Below are 18,593 nucleotides of genomic sequence, written 5' to 3' on the forward strand. Positions count from 1 at the left end.
ACCACTTTTTCTAGAAAGGACATGAGATATGCAGCAAGCAAGATAATGCCTGCAGCTCACTCACCCTCCGGGACGAGGTTATCGCCACCAAGAAGGCTGTTTTGATGGTCAACAAGCCGGAGGGGACAATTGTGTAACATCTCAAAAGGAGTGCACATCAGATAGGGGAGGACAAAATTAAGGGTTCCACTGTGGCATGACAAAGGGCGTAGGTGGAAACAGATGAGTCAGCCCTTTTAAAAATCTGTGCACAATGGGAGATTTAAAGAGAGAAGGTTGGTCTGGCGGCAGCAAAAAAGCAGACAGAGCAGAAAGATAACCCTTGAGAGTGCAGAAAGAAGAGCCCTGCTGGGCAAGTGTCAGAATGAAAAAAAGAACAGTAGAAAGAGAAGCAGAAAGAGGGTCAATAAACCTCTCTGTATAGCATAATATGAATTTCTGCCAATAGCAGGCATTTACCGTCTTAGTGGAGGGCCGCCTGGCCGCCAGAATAACTTACAGACTTCTGGAGGAAGGTTAAAAGCTATAAATTGTCGTCGCTCGATCTCCAAACATGGAGGTGCAGAGTTGACAGGGTCGAGTGGAGAACCCTCCCCTGTTGCTACGACAGAAGATCCTCCCGAAGGGGCAGCCAGATCGGAGGATCGATGCTTATTCTCAAAACCTCTGTATACCAGACTCTCCTTGGTCCATCCCGGAGCCACAAGGATGACTTGGGCCCGGTCGTTCCTGATCTTTTTCAGAACTCCTGGGCAGGAGTCGTATGGGCGGGAAGGCGTATAGCAGGCCTGAGCTTGACTTACGATGAAAGGTGTTGCCGAGCAATAGCCGCCTTCGAAAAACCAGCACGCAGTTCTGCTGACACTGCGCCTTCTCTTTCGAGGCGAACAAATCTAACCAAGGTTCTCCCCACTGCTGAAAAAGACCTTGCGCCACTTCTGACTGGAGATGCCATTCGTGATCCGCTAGGCATCGATGGCTGAGTTTGTCCGCCGTGGCGTTCAGAGAACCTGCCAGGTGTTGAACCACTAGGGTTATGCCCTGTTCCAGACAAGCCCAGAGACACAGAGCCTCCCGACAAAAGGGTCCACGACCCCACCCTGCTTGTTGCAGTACCACATGGCGATGGTTTTGTCTGAACACCTGCACCAGCTTCCCCTTGACAGAGAGAAGAAATGCTTTCAATGCCAATCGAATCACCTGGAGCACCGATAAATGTATGTGGAGCCCAGTGTCTCCTGATCTCCACCTCTCCCAGATGGACGTCTCATCCCAGAAGGGATGCATCTGTCATGACTATGAGATATGGTTGGAGAAGAGAGAGGGGTCTGACATTGACCCAATCGCAGTTCGTCAACCACCACTGCAGGTATCTCGCAATTCCTTTCGAGATCTGGACCCTGTTGGTGAGATTGTGATGTTATCCGCTCAAACACGCGATGCATGGGCTCGTAAAACTCTTTCATTTGAGTGGGAACCGCTACGGCTCCCGGAAAGCGTGGGAGGTGACAAGTCGACTCAGGTGAGGGAGGTACGGTGAAGCCCACTCTTCAGTGCCCGCCATCTTGCAGATGGCAGGCACTCTCCAATCAATGTGAGGGATTGTGCCCACTCACCCATGTATAGTGAGCACACTAAGGGTGTAGACACCCTAAGGTCAGTAGCCCGTTGGCTACTGACCTTGAGACTACTACAACACCCCCTAAATACAGTATTTAGGCGGCAGCCCTGAACCCAGAAAACAGATTCCCGCAACCTACGAAGAAGAAGGACGAAAGAAGACGCCCAGCAGAGGAGACTGCAGAGAAGAACTGACTTGGCCCCAGCCCTACCGCCCTTCTGCTGTTTCCAGAGATTCTGACCAAAAGTCACCTTGTCCTACAGCCAACGACCTCCAGAACCTCTGGAAGGACTGACTACCTTCGACAAAGACTAGAACTCCTGTGAACAGCAGCTCTGTTCAAAAGAAACTCATAAGACAGACCCTGAGCCTGCTGACGACAAAGAAACCAGACGCCTGGAACCACCACTACAGCCGACGCCTACGCCCCGAGTGGCCCACCGGTCCCAGCGAGGTTCCCCAGCGCTCCAGAGTCCAAGTCTACTGTGGGTTAAACCCTCCAGGATGCCTTGATGTCATATGCAGCCTCTGCACGGAGACCCCCCAACTGCGAGTGGCCCGGTAACATGAAATCTGACCTCAAAAGACACCCCTGCATCCAGCCGCCCTACACCCGGGAGAAGAGGACCTGAGATGCACCTATATTTCCGAGTTGTGGGAGCTCTGTGACTTCTTCTGGTGTTCTGCGACATACAGTTTTGATTCACAGTCCCGGATGGCCTTCGGGTATGTAAAAATGCATTCTATGAACGTCTTGAAGTCGTGCCCAGAGTACAAATGTGAAAAACAGACCTTGTGCAAGTCTGTCTGACATCTGTTTCAGACAGTCTTCACACGGTTTGACTACTGTAGTGTTTGGTGGGGACATCGATCTCTTAAACACTGGAAAAGAAGATTTCTGAAAAGATTAGTCACCCGACAAAAAGGGCTGCAGAATTCTGGATTTGCATTCAAAAGCATAGAAAGAAAGGAACTAATGTTGGTGCGCAGTGGTGGCACCAATATGTGAGTCTGCTCTGTTACTTACAGGGTGGAACAAACTCAACGTGGAGCCGCATGGCACCCAACCAGTGGCGTGAAGGAGCAATGCTTTGTAAACTTCTGGATCCAGTCATGCACCTGGAGAATTTTCCAAAGGTGAGGAATCTGTGGTTAGAAGTATCCATCAGAATGAAAACTTCCTGAAAAGTATTTATATTGCCAATGGGAGAACTTATGGTCGGGGGCAAATCTGCCATGGTCTGTGAATATCTTCTGGATCTTCACTTTGAAGAACTTGAAGACACAGAATGTCCATGCCCTGAAAAATATCTTGAAGAATATCTCAAAGAACAATATCATCTAAAGTGTCTGAAATTGTGAGAGCTCCCTCTTAGGCATACTCGAGGAATGGAAATTGAATCACTGGTAGAAGGTCCTCCTTGTTCTCACTCTCCTGACATTCCAGATTCTCCTGAGAGGAACAATTAACATCTGAGCTCCTCCTTATCAAGTCCACGAAGAGAGACTTTCTCTCCATTCTCGTGGGTAAACCTTGAAAGTTTTCTGCAGTGGTCAAGAAACCGGGTATCTGGAAGACAAACAATACACAACTTTTCTGTGACATGAAGCTCACTTCTCAAGAAAAGATGGTGTTTTGTGAAGAAAGAAAAATATTTCCTGCCAGGAAATGACAAAAATATACTTTAAGTACTTTAAATAGAAGCCTGTATTTTTAGTTCTTATTAAGATAAAACATATATGATATCACTTTTGAAGTATTAAACCATGGTGCAAGCCAAGCAACACACCATATTCATCATTACCCCCTGGGGTTATGTGCATTGCAAATGACAATTTACTACATTGTCATCTTGTGATACTCCTTTCTGGTTAGAATTCGGCAAAACCTTCCCCTTCATGCAGCACTCAATAAGCGCATGTATTATAAATTGCCAATGAGTGAACCAAATTCTCTTTTACGTCCAGCATACCTTTGAGGGACTGCTACTGAAATAATAGAAAATCTTCTCTCGTAGGGCAAGAGGATCTTCACTCTTGTGAGGAGAAATGTAGACTGGGTGATTCTGGGACAGCTGGACTCGGCGTGGTGATCCAAACCTTGTGCATGGATATGGAGATAGAGGGGGAGCTTCAATCTGCACAAAAGAAATAGGAAAAATATACATGTTCACACCAATTATGAAAAAGGACACTACTAGCAGCAGTATATGAAAATTAAGTTTTAAGAATAATGGTACAAAACCACAGTTTTAATGCAGCTAGAAGGGTCATGAGAAAAAAATATTGCCTTCATGTAAATCGGGATATGTTAAGAAAATAGGATCTGACTCAAAGAGTTTGGCGAATGGGATACTCCGTCATAAACGTGACTGATATTCCGTCTGCGTTATTGCATGTCAATTTATATCATATGAAAGGAGTAGTTTCTTACCTGTAACTCCAGTTCTGTAGTAGGGGTATCTCTGTTATAGTCATAATCTATGAATAATCCCCGCCCATGTGCGGGGACCCCGGAGCAATCAAAAATATCTCTTAAGCTGTCCCGCATTTGCAAACCTGCAAAGACACTTAAGAGACAGACAAAATAATACAGCCTAAACACCACAAGGCTGCACTGGCCAGCACTTCCTCTGAAGTGAACACAAAAGCCAAAATAAAGTTGAAATGTCATTTTTATTCACATTTGACATGTTCCTTTATTATCACACACTCCCTTCACCAAAATCCCTTTAAACAATAGAGAGGAAGGGGTGGACAGACAAGCCCTATAGGCTGTCATTATGTGTCTGCTAAAGGGATACCGTGCCTTTAAGAAACTCTCCAGAGACCCCCGGTATCCCAGGATGCACAGCCAACACAAGTTACTTTCAGTTCTTTTTGAAGGTGTATAACAACAGGCCTGATACCGTCAGGTTACTCCACCGGGGAGGAGGGAGGGTCGCTTATGACTATAACAGAGATACCCCTACTACAGAACTGGAGTTACAGGTAAGAAACTACTCCTTCTGTAGTAGGGGATCTCTGTGTATAGTCATAATCTATGAATAGAATGGCAAGCCCATCCCAACCAACAAGAAGCGGTGGAGTAAGACCAACCACCAACAAATCACTGTGCAAACAAATTCCTTAGCGAAGCCTGTCCAACCTGCGCATCTGCCCTAGCATCAGAGTCCAGGCAGTAATGCTTTGTAAACGTATGGACTGACTTCCAGGTGGCAGCCTTACAAATGTCAGCAATGGGAACATTCCTAAGCAAAGCGGTGGTAGCTGCCTTTCCTCTAGTCGAATGTGCTGTAGGCTTACCCCCTAATGTTTTATTAGCTTTTTGGTAACAAAGCTGAATACAGGAAACAATCCATCTGGAAATGGACTGTTTTGAGGTAGCTAAACCAGTTCTTACCGAACCATAATTAACAAACAGTTGATCCGACCTGCGGATATCTTTTGTCTTATCCAGGTAGAATTTCAACACCCTACGCACATCAAGTGAATGCAGAGACCTCTCCGCCGGAGAGGAAGGATGCTGAAAAAACGTAGGCAAAGTTATCATCTGATTCACATGGAAATCTGATATCACCTTAGGCAAAAATTTAGGATGGGTACGCATCACTACTTTAGAAGCATGGAAAACAGTATACGGCTCTTGGCAACACAGAGCCTGAATCTCACTCACCCTCCTGGCCGATGTAATGGCTACAAGGAAGGCCGCCTTCCAAGACAAATGCTGCAGCGAAGCCTTATGGATAGGTTCAAAAGGCTCCCTCATCAATCTAGATAACACCACATTCAATTCCCAAGGTGGAGAAGGCCTTCTAACAGGGGGAAACACCTTACGCAAACCCTCCAAAAAATCCTTAATCACAGGGATTTGAAAAAATGAGGTTTGAGAAGGGCCCTTCCTATACGCAGTCAGAGCTGCGAGATGAACCTTAATAGATTGGAAATTAAGCCCAAACTGAGCTAACTGCAGCAGATAAGGCAAAATAACGTCTTCTTTACAGGATGTAGGGTCAAAGTCCTTCGCCTTGCACCATAAGCAGAATCTCTTCCACTTATAGGCGTAGGAGGTCCTCGTAGACGGTCTCTTAGCCTCTTTTAAGATCTCCATACAGTCCTGAGGCAGGTGCAAGTGTCCATACTGCACTAGCTCAGGAGCCATGCTGCCAAACTCAAGGACGAGAGATTGGGGTGAACCATCTGCCCTCCGAACTTCGTGAGGAGGTCCGGCCGGCACGGCAGGCGCCGGTGTGGCAGAACAGACCGGTGAAGAAGGTCGGTGAACCACCATTGTCTCGGCCACTCCGGAGCAATCAGGATCATTCTGGCTCTGGATTGCGACAGCTTGATCAGCACCGCCGGAATCAGGGGAATGGGTGGAAAGGCGTAGAGAAAGCTGTTGGACCAGCTGATCCATAGTGCATTCCCCAGCGTCCCTGGCTGGTAGTACCTGGACGCGAAGTCGCGGCATTTGCTGTTTTCTGCCGTGGCGAACAGATCTATATCCGGAGTGCCCCATTCTGCGAAGACGTCTCTTAGCACGTCGTCGTTTAGCACCCACTCGTGGTTCTCTTGAACGAGTCTGCTGAGCGCGTCTGCTTGGGCATTCTGCACTCCCGGCAGGTGGGTCGCCATGATCGTCAGATTCCTGGCCACCAGCCAGTTCCAGATCGCCTGTGCCTCCCGAGACAGGGTGCGTGACCGGGAGCCCCCCTGCTTGTTGAGGTAATACATGGTCGTAGTATTGTCCGTCTGAACCAGCAGGGAGGACGTCCTGAAGGAGGGATGGAACGCCTTCAAGGCCAAGTGCACTGCTCTGAGTTCCAAAAAGTTGATATGGTAGGTCGTCTCCATCTGCGACCATATCCCCTGAATCTGAAGAGGGCCCGAATGCGCTCCCCAGCCCTGGAGAGACGCATCGGTCACTATGGTCTGGGCCGGAATGTCCTTATGAAAAGGGGTCCCCTTGCAGACATTCTCTGGGGAACACCACCATTTCAGCGACTGCCGAGCGTGCTGAGACAACTGGATCTTGTCCTCCCAACGCCCCCTCCTCTGGTCCCATTGATCCTCCAGACATTCCTGCAGGGGCCTCATATGCAGACGTGCATTGGGGGTGAGGAAGATGCAAGAAGCCATCGACCCCAGTAATGAAGACACCGTCCTCACCGTAGGAGAGCGGGCTGAGATGAGATGCAGAGCCTTCCCACGGATCGATAAGCGTCTCTCCTCCGAAGGACACACGCTTGCGGTCAAGGTATTGACTGAAGCCCCCAAGTACTGGAGACACTGCACAGGGATCGGCACTGACTTCGTCATGTTGATGTGCAGCCCCAGACGGTGAAGCAAAGCCGCCGTCCTGTTGAAATGGCACTGGGCTTCCTGATAAGTGGACGCTTTGATCAACCAGTCGTCCAGGTAAGGGTACACAAACACCTTGGTCTTCCGCAGGTGTGCCGCGACCACTGCCATGCACTTGGAGAACGTCCGTGGCGCAGACTTCAGGCCAAACGGGAGTACGGAATACTGGTAATGGTTGTTGCCTACCAGAAACCTCAGGAACTTGCGATGCTTCGGTGCGATCGGCACATGAAAGTAAGCGTCCTGCAGATCTATGGCGCACAGCCAGTCTCCTCGATGCAACTGAGGGTAAATCTGATGCAGGGACAACATACGGAACTTTTCTCGGCGGATCCACCTGTTTGCTTGACGCAGATCCAGAATAGGCCTGAACTCGTTCTTGTCTTTTTTTCTTACGAGAAAGAACCGTGAGTAGAGACCTTTTCCTTTTTGCCTCAAAGGAACAGCTTCTATCGCCTTCTTTTTTAATAGAACGTCCGCCTCCCGCTGGAGCTCCCGCACCATGTACAGGGAGCGCACTGGTGGAATCTGTGGAGGCGAACTGGTGAAACGAAGACAGTAGCCATTGCAAACAATATTCAGCACCCACTTGTCCTGTGTTATTGTCCTCCACTCTGCCAGGTAGTGTTGAATACTTCCCCCCACCGGAGCGGGTAACGGATGAGGGGGAAGTAACTTTTCAGGGCTTCGACCCGGACGGGCCTTTGTTCCCCGCCGAGGACTGATGCTGGCCTCTGCCCCTCTGGCGCTTCTGAAAGGGCTGCCTCTGGTACTGCTGCTGTTGCTGGGGCTGTTGCTGGGGGCCCGACTGACGCCCTTGGCCCCTCTGCTTGGTGTAGCGCCTGCCCGAGGAACGGAAGGACCTCCTCTGCTCCTTAGGCCGCTCCAGCCTCACCGCCTTCAAGAGTCTCCGCCTCAGCCTTCATGCGGGCCATCTCGTCATCCGCATGCGACCCGAATAACGTCGTGCCAGAGAATGGTAGATTGGCGATCTTCTGCTGCGCTTCCGGCTTGAGCGGAGTCAGCCGCAGCCAGGAATGCCTCCTCATATGTATGCCGTGGCAGTACCCATGGGCCGCCAGCAACGACACGTCCCCCGCCGCACTGATGATCTGATTAGAGACCATCATGCCCTCGTTCAGCACCTCTTGAAAATCCTCCCTCTTGTCTCTGGGCAGGGAGGCCGCGAACTGTTGCAGGGAGTCCCAAAGAGACCTGTCATAGCGCCCCAACAGAGCGGAGGCGCTAGCGGCCTTCATTGTAGTAGCCGACGTGGAGCACATCCTCCTCCCCAAGGAGTCCATTTTGCGACTCTCCTTATCCGGGGGAGCCGTGGAGGAAGGCGTCGTAGAGTGTTGCTTACGAGCCGCCGCCACGATAACAGAATCCGGTGGGGGGTCCACTCTGAGGAACGCCGGATCCGAGTCAGGGGCCCTGTACTTCTTTGACAGTCTCGAGGGCGCCGGCTTCACCACGGCCGGCGTTAAGAACACCTCCATCGCAGGTTCCTCCAGTCCTGGGACCAGCGGGAGGAGGGGGCGCGACAGATGTACTTTATGCAAAGTCTCAAAAATCACAGACGTAGTAGGAATAGGGGTAGTCACTGATATCCCCAACTTCGCAGCCCCTTTCAGCAACACCTCCTGGAACGTGGCAATGTCATCCACTGGGGAGACGCGGGTAGGAGGCGTCTCTGACAGCGAGGGCGAATACTTGCCAGCCCCCGGAGAGTACGTGCCCCTCGACCCTCTGGAACGGGACCGATACCTCCGTCGACCATGTCCAGAGCGAGTGGAGGATCTGCGCCTACTCCGTGATCGCCTGCGAGGGTCGAGAGCGAGATCTCTGCCGGTGAGGGACCCTCGGGGGAGGAGGCGGTGGCTGCGGTGGTGAGGCAGGCAGCTGAGGCACGGGCAGAGGCAGCGGAGGAGGTGGAGGAGGAGGAAGAGGAGGAGGAGGAAGAGGAGGAGGCTGAGGAGGAGGAGGCAGTGCAGGCACCGGTGGAGGCGCCGGTGGAAGGTCGGGCACCGGAGGCAAAGGCGGCCGCTGGGTACCCAGCGGGGTCAGATGGTCTGAAGCCCCATCACTTCTAGCCGGAGAGCCCCCATCATCATTGTCCGGGCTCGCGGCCACTCTCCTCTTCTTGGCGGGCCTGTCCCGCGGGGAAGCCACCGAAGGCGAACGGTTGCGCCTCCACGATCCCCGACTGGAGATCGTAATCACCGAGGACGTATTCCCCGATGTCTGGGACGTCGAACTGTACCTTGACCTCGAACGGCGCCTCTTCGCCCTCGACGACGAGTGCCGCCCGCAGTCGATCGTCCTCTCGACGTCGAACCAAGTCTCCTCGACGTCGACCCATGCCTCCTCGGAGTCGAGCCCCGCCTTGATCGCCGTCGCCGGGGTGTCTGCCTCGACGTCGACTGTCCCCTCGACGTCGACTCCTGGCGTCTCGACGTCGACCGCCGGTGCCTCGGCGTCGACCGCTGCGATCTTGACGTCGATCGTTGGTATCTCGACGTCGATCGCTGATGTCTCGACGTCGATCGTTGGTATCTCGACGTCGATCGTTGATGTCTCGACGTCGATCGTTGGTGTCTCGACGTCGACCTGCGTCTCGGCGTCGAACGCCTCCGCCTCGACGGCGGGCGCCGGGATCTCGGCGTCGACTCCGTCATCGTCGAGCCGTGGGTAGACGGTGGCGAGTGCAGTCCATGGGGCTCGGTACGACGTCGATGTGTTGTCGACGTCGACCGTGACACCTGCGACGGCGACCCGGTCCCGGGTCTCGCCGGCCCCTCCCTCGACGTCGAACGCCGAGGCTGCCGCGACCCAGAGCCCTGGATCGACGGCGAACATACCGGTGCCTTCTCTCTCGCCGTCGACGTCGTCGCCTTCGACGTCGAACGCGACCTACCAGCCGGTAGGTGTCGTTTCTGCTCCTTTTTCTGCCCGGAGGTCCCTCCAGGGGCTGAAGCATGGGCGGAGGAGGGGGAATGGGACCCTCCATGCCCTGAAGTCTCACCGGTCCTCTGCTTCTCCTGTCCCTGAAGGCGAGTCTTCTCCCGGTCCCTCAGGGTCCTTTTCGAAAAGGTGCTGCAGATGTCACAGGCAGCTGGGACATGTGAGGGCGACAAGCAGAGGATACACACCTCATGTGGGTCCGTCTTAGCCTTCTTCCTCCCACACTCAGGGCATTTATCGAATAAAGCCATGCTGAGAGTGGGCCAAAACTGCTCCAGATTGCAGGCAGTAGTAGACAAAGGCTTTAGACGTCGAATGAAACCACTTTTAACCCAAAAAATCCGATTTTAATCAATTAAACCACCCAAAAGGGTAGAGCTCAAGCTCCAGGGTCCTGCTAGCAGGAGCCGGAAAAAAGAACTGAAAGTAACTTGTGTTGGCTGTGCATCCTGGGATACCGGGGGTCTCTGGAGAGTTTCTTAAAGGCACGGTATCCCTTTAGCAGACACATAATGACAGCCTATAGGGCTTGTCTGTCCACCCCTTCCTCTCTATTGTTTAAAGGGATTTTGGTGAAGGGAGTGTGTGATAATAAAGGAACATGTCAAATGTGAATAAAAATGACATTTCAACTTTATTTTGGCTTTTGTGTTCACTTCAGAGGAAGTGCTGGCCAGTGCAGCCTTGTGGTGTTTAGGCTGTATTATTTTGTCTGTCTCTTAAGTGTCTTTGCAGGTTTGCAAATGCGGGACAGCTTAAGAGATATTTTTGATTGCTCCGGGGTCCCCGCACATGGGCGGGGATTATTCATAGATTATGACTATACACAGAGATCCCCTACTACAGAACTTGTAATACGGCGGACAAGATATGTGTCACCTTTGTGACTGAGTATCTCCTCCGCCAAAGTCAAAATCAAGCCCTACGTTCCTTCTTACAGGGTTCATACTTTTTACAAATATTAAGTTGAAGAGGTTCTGGTGAAGCACCATGTTGCTAAATCTGAAATGGGATGTGACGATTCCAGTTAGACAAAGCCTGTTAAGGGAGCCAGGTATACTCTTTTTTATGGTAAAATTTCAACCTTATCCGAGTACTTAGTGTGCCCTGACTCTGTTTTTTCTGAAGGTGATTCTGGCTTTGGGAAGTGCTAAACATTATAAAAGTAAAAAGAAAAGTATGCTGGCTCCACCTTTTGCCATTTCAAGGCATCTCACCGTCACGGTGGGACTTAATCAAAAGGGAATTCCAGCAGTGCACAGTGGTTTCAGACACATTGTAAGAGGGAGGAGCAGGCTTTACTTTCCATTAAAAAAAAAAAAACACAACTAAAAGCGGTTTGGGTTAACAATCTACTAAAGCAAAAGAACTTGTTTTCCAAACATTAGCTGCTGTTTGTATACACACACTGAAAAGCTGTGAACATACAAAGGGTCATTGCTTTTAGGTTATTTGCTGCCCTAGTTGAATAGTTAATTTTGGTTCCTTGCACATTTTTGCACATTGAGATGCAGCTACATCACCATCCTGGTGCAGCTACATCACCATCCTGATGAAGGCCCTATTGAAATCATTTGCCATTAGGAGATCAAAACATCGACAACATGTTACAATTGGACTGCCATTTTCTGGATTTAAACCCATCTGGGTTGAATTTTAGCATGTAAAACTCACCCGGATTCCAAAATGTACCGGAGCCATCCTTGACCTCAAGTGCATCTGAACTATATTTGTTACTTTGTGTGTCATTTTTTGACCACCTCACAAGTATTGCACCTCTACTATGCATGTGTTTCTAGGAGCACATATTTACTTGCGGTTTATTTTGAATATTTAACGGCATGACCACTTTGATTACAATTTCAACTTCCGGTTGTGTTTCTGAAGGAAACTAGTGTTTCAAGAGGAGGTTACTACACCATTCTTATCAACAAAGGATTAAAGTACTTCTGATTTTTTCGGTAGGGACCCATTGCTTCATAATGCGTATGTAACCCACCCAGGTTCCGAGTAATACATGGTAGCCCTGTGCTTATTTGCTTGGCCAGTGCATAGCACATCGTATTATAGAAGACTATCCACCTTGACAAACTTCATTTCGGCACAGCCTTATCTTTCTGTGTCCCTGATATCCCCCAAAAAAGCTGATTGTCCACTCACTAGTTTTTAGTGTGATTAATATAAAAGCTGAAGCCTATTTTGGGGTGCAGCCAATGGATTTCCTTCTCCTCTTTTGAGGGGTAAGGCAGAGCAAAGAACGTTGGGAGAGTGAAGGACTGCCCAACACGAAAAGGAGTAACAAAGTTTGGGAAAAAGGCCTACCTGGCCTTCAACACTAGTTTGTTTTGGAAAAAGGTGCAGTAGGCTGAAGTGATCTTAATGAGGAAGACAGTTTTGAGAGTCAGAAGAAGCAACAAGCAGCCGTGCATTAGCTGGAGTGGGAGTGCACGAGAAACGTCAGGACCAAATTAACATCCCAATGAGGAATCACAGTTTGGAAAGTAACGTGTATTCAACCTTTAACAAACTGCATCACAACAGGTGGTGTAAACAAGGAAGGTGCGTCCAGAAGCGCAAACAAGTCAAATGGCCTCATCAATGACATTTAATAGTGCCAACTGTAAGATCTTGCTGGGTGAAAGACAAAACAAACAATTAAAGATCTGACAGATTAGCTTGTAAGGGGTTTGTATTGCAGACTCCAAACAAGGCCACAAATTTGTCCCAGTGTCCAGCATAAATACACTTTATAGAGGAATGCCGGATGTATGACGTTACAACGCACACTTTTACAACGCATGCACTTACAACGCATTTAAATTACTATTCTAACTCCAGGGGGTGCAACAGTAGGGTAAGTGTTGGATAGTATAGGGGTAAAAATTACTATTCTAACTCCAGGGGGTGCAACAGTGGGGTAAGTGTTGGATAGTATAGGGGTAAAAATTACTATTCTAACTCCAGGGGGTGCATCAGTAGGGTAAGTGTTGGATAGTATAGGGGTAAAAATTACTATTCTAACTCCAGGGGGTGCAACAGTAGGGTAAGTGTTGGATAGTATAGGGGTAAAAATTACTATTCTAACTCCAGGGGGTGCAACAGTAGGGTAAGTGTTGGATAGTATAGGGGTAAAAATTACTATTCTAACTCCAGGGGGTGCAACAGTAGGGTAAGTGTTGGATAGTATAGGGGTAAAAATTACTATTCTAACTCCAGGGGGTGCAACAGTAGGGTAAGTGTTGGATAGTGTAGTGTACTATTATGCGTTGTAATGGTATGCGTTGTAATGGTAGTATGCGTTGTAATGGAATGCGTTGTAAAGGTAGTTTTTAAAAATGCGTTGTAGTGTCATGCGTTGTAATGTCATGCGTTGTAATGGATTATGCGTTGTAAAAAATGCGTTGTAAAGGTAGTGCGTTGTAAAAGTTGCGTTGTAAAGGTTGTTCCCCAGGAATGCCTGGAAGTGAGGATGAAATTAACAACCTCGGGTGGTAGATCAAATGCAGTCAGCTGCTGTCGCTCAATTTCCACATATGGCATTATAGATTGAGCAAGTTCAGGAGCAAAATCATGCCCTGCTGCTGTGACAGAAAATCCTTTCACAGAAGTAGCCTAATCTGAGAACAATTACCCATAACTAGAAGGTACGGGTACTACATCCTCAGTATACGTAGTCCGGAGCCTAAGGGAGGACTTGGGCCCGGTCATTCTTGATCTTCATCAGCACATAGGGCAGGAGAGGAGGAGCCGAAAAAGACGTACAGGAGTCAGACGCTCCACTCCAGTCAGAATGTGTCTCCTAGAGAAAGATTTGTTGGGAATTCCAAAGCACAGAAGTTTTGACACTGTGGGTTCTCGACAGTGCTGAAAAGTTTCATCCATGTTTTCCCACTGTTGGAAAATGCCCACCACCATCTCTGGGTACAGCCGCCATTTATGTTCTGCCAGGGACTGCCAGAGAGTCCACCTTGGCGTGTCCAACATATTACAGGACGCACCAGGTGGTCTCCGATTTTGATGCTCAGAGGCACAGGAACCGGGACCTAGAACCCCATTCCACCCTGCTTGTTGCAGTACCACATGGCGGTGATGTTGTTCTTGAGAACCTGCACCAGCCTTCCTGTTAGATCTGGTTTTTTTCAGCGGGTTTATCCCCAGACTTTTTGATTTTTGGCCCTTTTGTTTTTGACCCTGTTTTTGTTGGTTTTAAGACTCTGGGCACTTTACCACTGCTGATCAGTGCTAAAGTGCACATACTCTCCCTGTAAATCGTAACTATGGATTGGTAGTTCCATGATTGGCTTGTTTGACTTACTACTCCCTAGTAGATCGCACTATTTGTGCCCAGGGCCTGTAAGTCAAAAGCTGCTAATGCGCCTGCAGAAATGATTGTGCCACCCACACAAGCAGCCTTGCAAAAGGTTCTCAGACCTGCCACTGCAGTGTCTGTGTGCAGTTTGATACTTCCATGTCGACCTGGCAAGTGCACCCACTTACTAGGCCCTAACCTTCCCTTTTCTGACATGTGACCCCTAAAGTAGACCTAATGTACCCCTGTGGGCAGGGTGCAGTGTCTATGAAAGGGAGGACATGTTTTGAAGTATGTAACATGTCCTGATAGTGAACTACAGGGAATTTCGTTTTCACTACTGAAAGACTATCTGTCCCATAGGATAGAATGGGAGTTTATTTATACCATCTTATAAATATAACTTCCCGTTGGGACCAGATGGGAAGGTGAAGTTTAGTATGCCTGAACTCAGAATATAAAGATGCATCTTTTAGGAAGAATGATTTTCACATTCTGTGTTTCAAAATACCACTTGTAAAAAGTAGGCATTTTCTTGCTTAGCCATCCAGTGTGCCTCTGCTAGGTTTGTGGATGGACTGTCTGGCTTTGGAGTGACAGGGGCTGGAGATGTGCATTCTGTTCAGACAGGCACTTGGGGGGGATTGAGGTGTGTCCTGCTTTTCCAGGGTGAGTCAGAGCTGGGCTTCATTAAGAGTAGGGGGAAGAGATTTCCCTCACATCTGAACAGGCCTGGTCTGCCTTGGACAATGCTGTCTCTACCTCCTGCCGGGAAGCTGTACCATAGAGGACAGAACTGTTTTTTGCTGAGATCAGACACTCTCTGCCTCCAGGGAACAAAGTATTTTGTACAATAAAAAGTGGAGCCCACACCCCTGAACTTTAGATCACTTTTGGAATTCAAGAGAAACCTCTGCCACAGAGAAGAGCTGGAAGAAGCTGGAGAAGTACTGCCCCTTTGCTGTGTGCTGTCTGGGGTTGGCCTGTAGCTATTTCTGCCAAGGAAAGGAACTGTGTGTGTATCATGGTTGACAGAGTCTCACCAAGGGCTTGCGGTAGAGCTTGCTCCCTGTTCAAGAAGTCTCAGGAACAGCAAAGACTTCATCAACCTTCTGGGCACCGTCTCTGTAACCGCTGGTTTCAGTCGCCGCAGAAGAAAAGAGCAGCCGACTGTCATCGAGTCAGTCGCTGGCTCAGTGTCCTGAACGCACCGCAGAATGCACTGCCGCACTTCGCACCACATCATTGGTCTCACTGATGCCGCTGGGCGACCGTCACCGAGCCGTTGCTTGCACTGCATTCTGTGGGCACCACACTCCGCATCGCCTTGCTTCACTCTGCCCGGACATCACCAACACCGTCGCTGCCCGACCCGAACATGAACCGAATCGCTCGCCTGCACCGTGACCTGCCAGCACCGCATCAGGCACGCCCTTACTCCACATCGTAAGCCTTGGCCTCACTGATGCCGTTGGATGACCGTTAACGAGCCGCTGCATGCACCACGCCATGAGGGCACCTCCCACTGCATTGCTTCTACTTCACATCGCAACCGCTGCGGTTGCCCCGATCGGCCAGCCCCAACGTGTTGGCCGCAACAAGAAAGGTACTTTCTATGAGTCTGTCGACGCTATAGCTGACGTGTACCTACGCGGTTGGCTAGAACTGTTAGACTGTGGTCGTTTTCAGCATTGTGGTAGCACCAGACGGAGCTACCGATTCGAAAGAATTGTGTTTCTCAAGTATTCTTGCAAATTGAAGGTTATCTTGCAGAGTAACTATTTTACAGAATTGTATGTTGAATTTTTGTCGTTTTGGTCTTGTTGAATGAGATACATTTTTGCTTACTTTTCTAAACTGGTGTGGAGTCCATTTGTGGTGTTTTCACTGTGTTACTGTATGCATTCACAAATACTTTACACACTGCCTCTGAGATAAGCCTGTCTGCTCGTGGTAGGGGGTGAGCAGGGGTTATTTTAGAAGTGTATCCACCTAACTCTGACTAGGAAGAAGGGTCCCTACTTGAACAAAGGTGCAAACCATTGCCAACTAGAGACCCCCATTTCTACCACTTCCCATGATGGACAGCAGGAAGGCCTTCAATACCAGGTGGATGGCCGACAACTGCAATGGACTGATGTGGAGTCCGTTTTGCACCAGAGAGTCCACAAAAGAAGGAAGGTGCACTCTATCACGAGTAATGCAAAGACCAACACCTGTAGTAGAAAAAGTTTCTTCTTTATTCGTAGTCTTGTTTAAAAGACAGGCACACAGCCAACGCGTTTCGTTCACCTGTGCCTTGGGAACTTCGTCAGGGCTGTAATGATTATAGAAACACCCACATAAATATACACATGTAAAATACATATATAAAATACATATATAAATCACAAACTACAACATATACACATGACTAACAATTATAAGTAAAATATAAAGTGACATTCTTAAAAGACCATGGCAGGCTCAGAAATTGTAAAGGAGACACAAGCAAACAACGAATCCCAAAATTAAATCAAAAGACTCAAACAAGAATTTTTTCATTTCAATGTGGTGCATGAAATTTCGCAGTGGCACCAAAACGAAAATTATATAGCATAGCCAGTATACGCTCATAAATATTATAGACTGCTTATAACAATGTCGGTCTTTTCACTATGAACCATGCCACTCCAACATGGCCACTACTTTGGTGGGAAATCTGTTAGTAGTACTCTTTGTCTATTTCCATGAAAAAACGCATGTGACTTGAAATGCGGTCACATGACGGATGGAGCGCGTCTTTTTAACGTCAACGGAGGACGTTTTTCCCCCTTACGAGGATTAAACAGCTACCGAAATGTGTTGCATACAGACTGCCGAATTTAGGTAAGAGTGATATGAGGGAACTTACCGGCATTCCATTAGATTAAAATGGGTACTATGTTAGCCTAGACACGGGCATCTCGGGCTTTTTTGAACTTAGCTTCTTGTGTTATTTTTTCTTGACTCTATTAGATATGCCATGAGGACTTTCTCGTTACTTGATTCCTGCTATATTTAAGCAATAGAATACGGGAGTTCCATTGGATGTATATTAAGATGAGATCCTTGGTAGAAGCCTACCACTTAATTGGTGGGTGGTTATATTTCTACTGAAACAATATTTTTTGGAAATTCCTACCTCAGTATAGAAACCACACGTGTGGGTGTCTGTCTTTTTAACTTCTAAATTGTGAGTTCTATGTATAATCTGCTGGTTTTACGATTAGTTCGTCCTTTTTGACTTTCTACATGACTAATTTTAGTTACAATTTGATTCAAACTTCACGTGATGACAACTCTACGATAATTTGTTTTTCTGATTTTGAGACCCCTAAATAATCATATGGATTTGGGTATGACAACCATGGAGTTCTCAATCTAAAGTGGTTGTTTTCTATTTACCGCCCACTCTCATTTGTTCCTATGTAGACGGTTGGTTTAATATACTTCATGTCTTTTCAGAACTGTACGCACTGATGTCATGCTTATATGTTTACACTCTGATCGGTCATTGCCATTTGATGCGCTAGTGAATACTCTAGTAACTTGTAGTGAGGTAAGGAGGATTCAATTTTGAGTTTTTTGGCTATGCTCCTTCCGTCATTGCCGGTCTAATCACGCTTGGTGTTTTCATTGCTCGTGATGCCTTACCTTCTATTGTACAAAATTGTGGCTCCCTCCCTGGTGGTGCTTTGAGGACCGTTTTCGACACATGTATCTTATTGGATAGGCTGCTCACAACTAGCTTCTTGTGTTTCCGGCTCAATTGTGGTTACTTTTCTCCTCCATCTCTGTTTCTTTCATCCTCTTGATGCTTTCTCCTGTGTATTCACTCTTTTCTTTCCGCTGTCACGTTTGTGCATTTTTCTTTTTGAATTATCTTGTATTTATTCTGTGCTCTGTCTTCAACAATGTGAACTGTCTATAATCATTGTGCATTGTTATAAGCAGTCTATAATATTTATGAGCGTATACTGGCTATACTGGCTATGCTATATAATTTTCGTTTTGGTGCCACTGCGAACTTTCATGCACCACATTGAAATGAAAAAATTCTTGTTTGAGTCTTTTGATTTAATTTTGGGATTCGTTGTTTGCTTGTGTCTCCTTTACAATTTCTGAGCCTGCCATGGTCTTTTAAGAATGTCACTTTATATTTTACTTATAATTGTTAGTCATGTGTATATGTTGTAGTTTGTGATTTATATATGTATTTTATATATGTATTTTACATGTGTATATTTATGTGGGTGTTTCTATAATCATTACAGCCCTGACGAAGTTCCCAAGGCACAGGGGAACGAAACGCGTTGG

The 18,593-nt window shown here is 48.0% G+C and overlaps 1 protein-coding gene across 2 annotated transcripts in view; it reads right to left on the bottom strand.

Moving 5' to 3' along the window:
• The window catches only part of RBL2 (RB transcriptional corepressor like 2), a 722,629-nt gene that overhangs the window by 77,232 nt on the left and 626,804 nt on the right, over nucleotides 1-18,593 (bottom strand). For both annotated transcript variants that reach the window (XM_085638866.1, XM_085638867.1), the window contains exon 21: nucleotides 3,595-3,759. In XM_085638866.1, coding sequence (XP_085494992.1) covers nucleotides 3,595-3,759 — 165 coding nt within the window. The remainder of the gene's footprint in view (nucleotides 1-3,594; nucleotides 3,760-18,593) is intronic.

This window comes from Triturus cristatus, chromosome 12, assembly GCF_964204655.1.
Source record: "Triturus cristatus chromosome 12, aTriCri1.1, whole genome shotgun sequence".
NCBI lineage: Eukaryota > Metazoa > Chordata > Amphibia > Caudata > Salamandridae > Triturus > Triturus cristatus.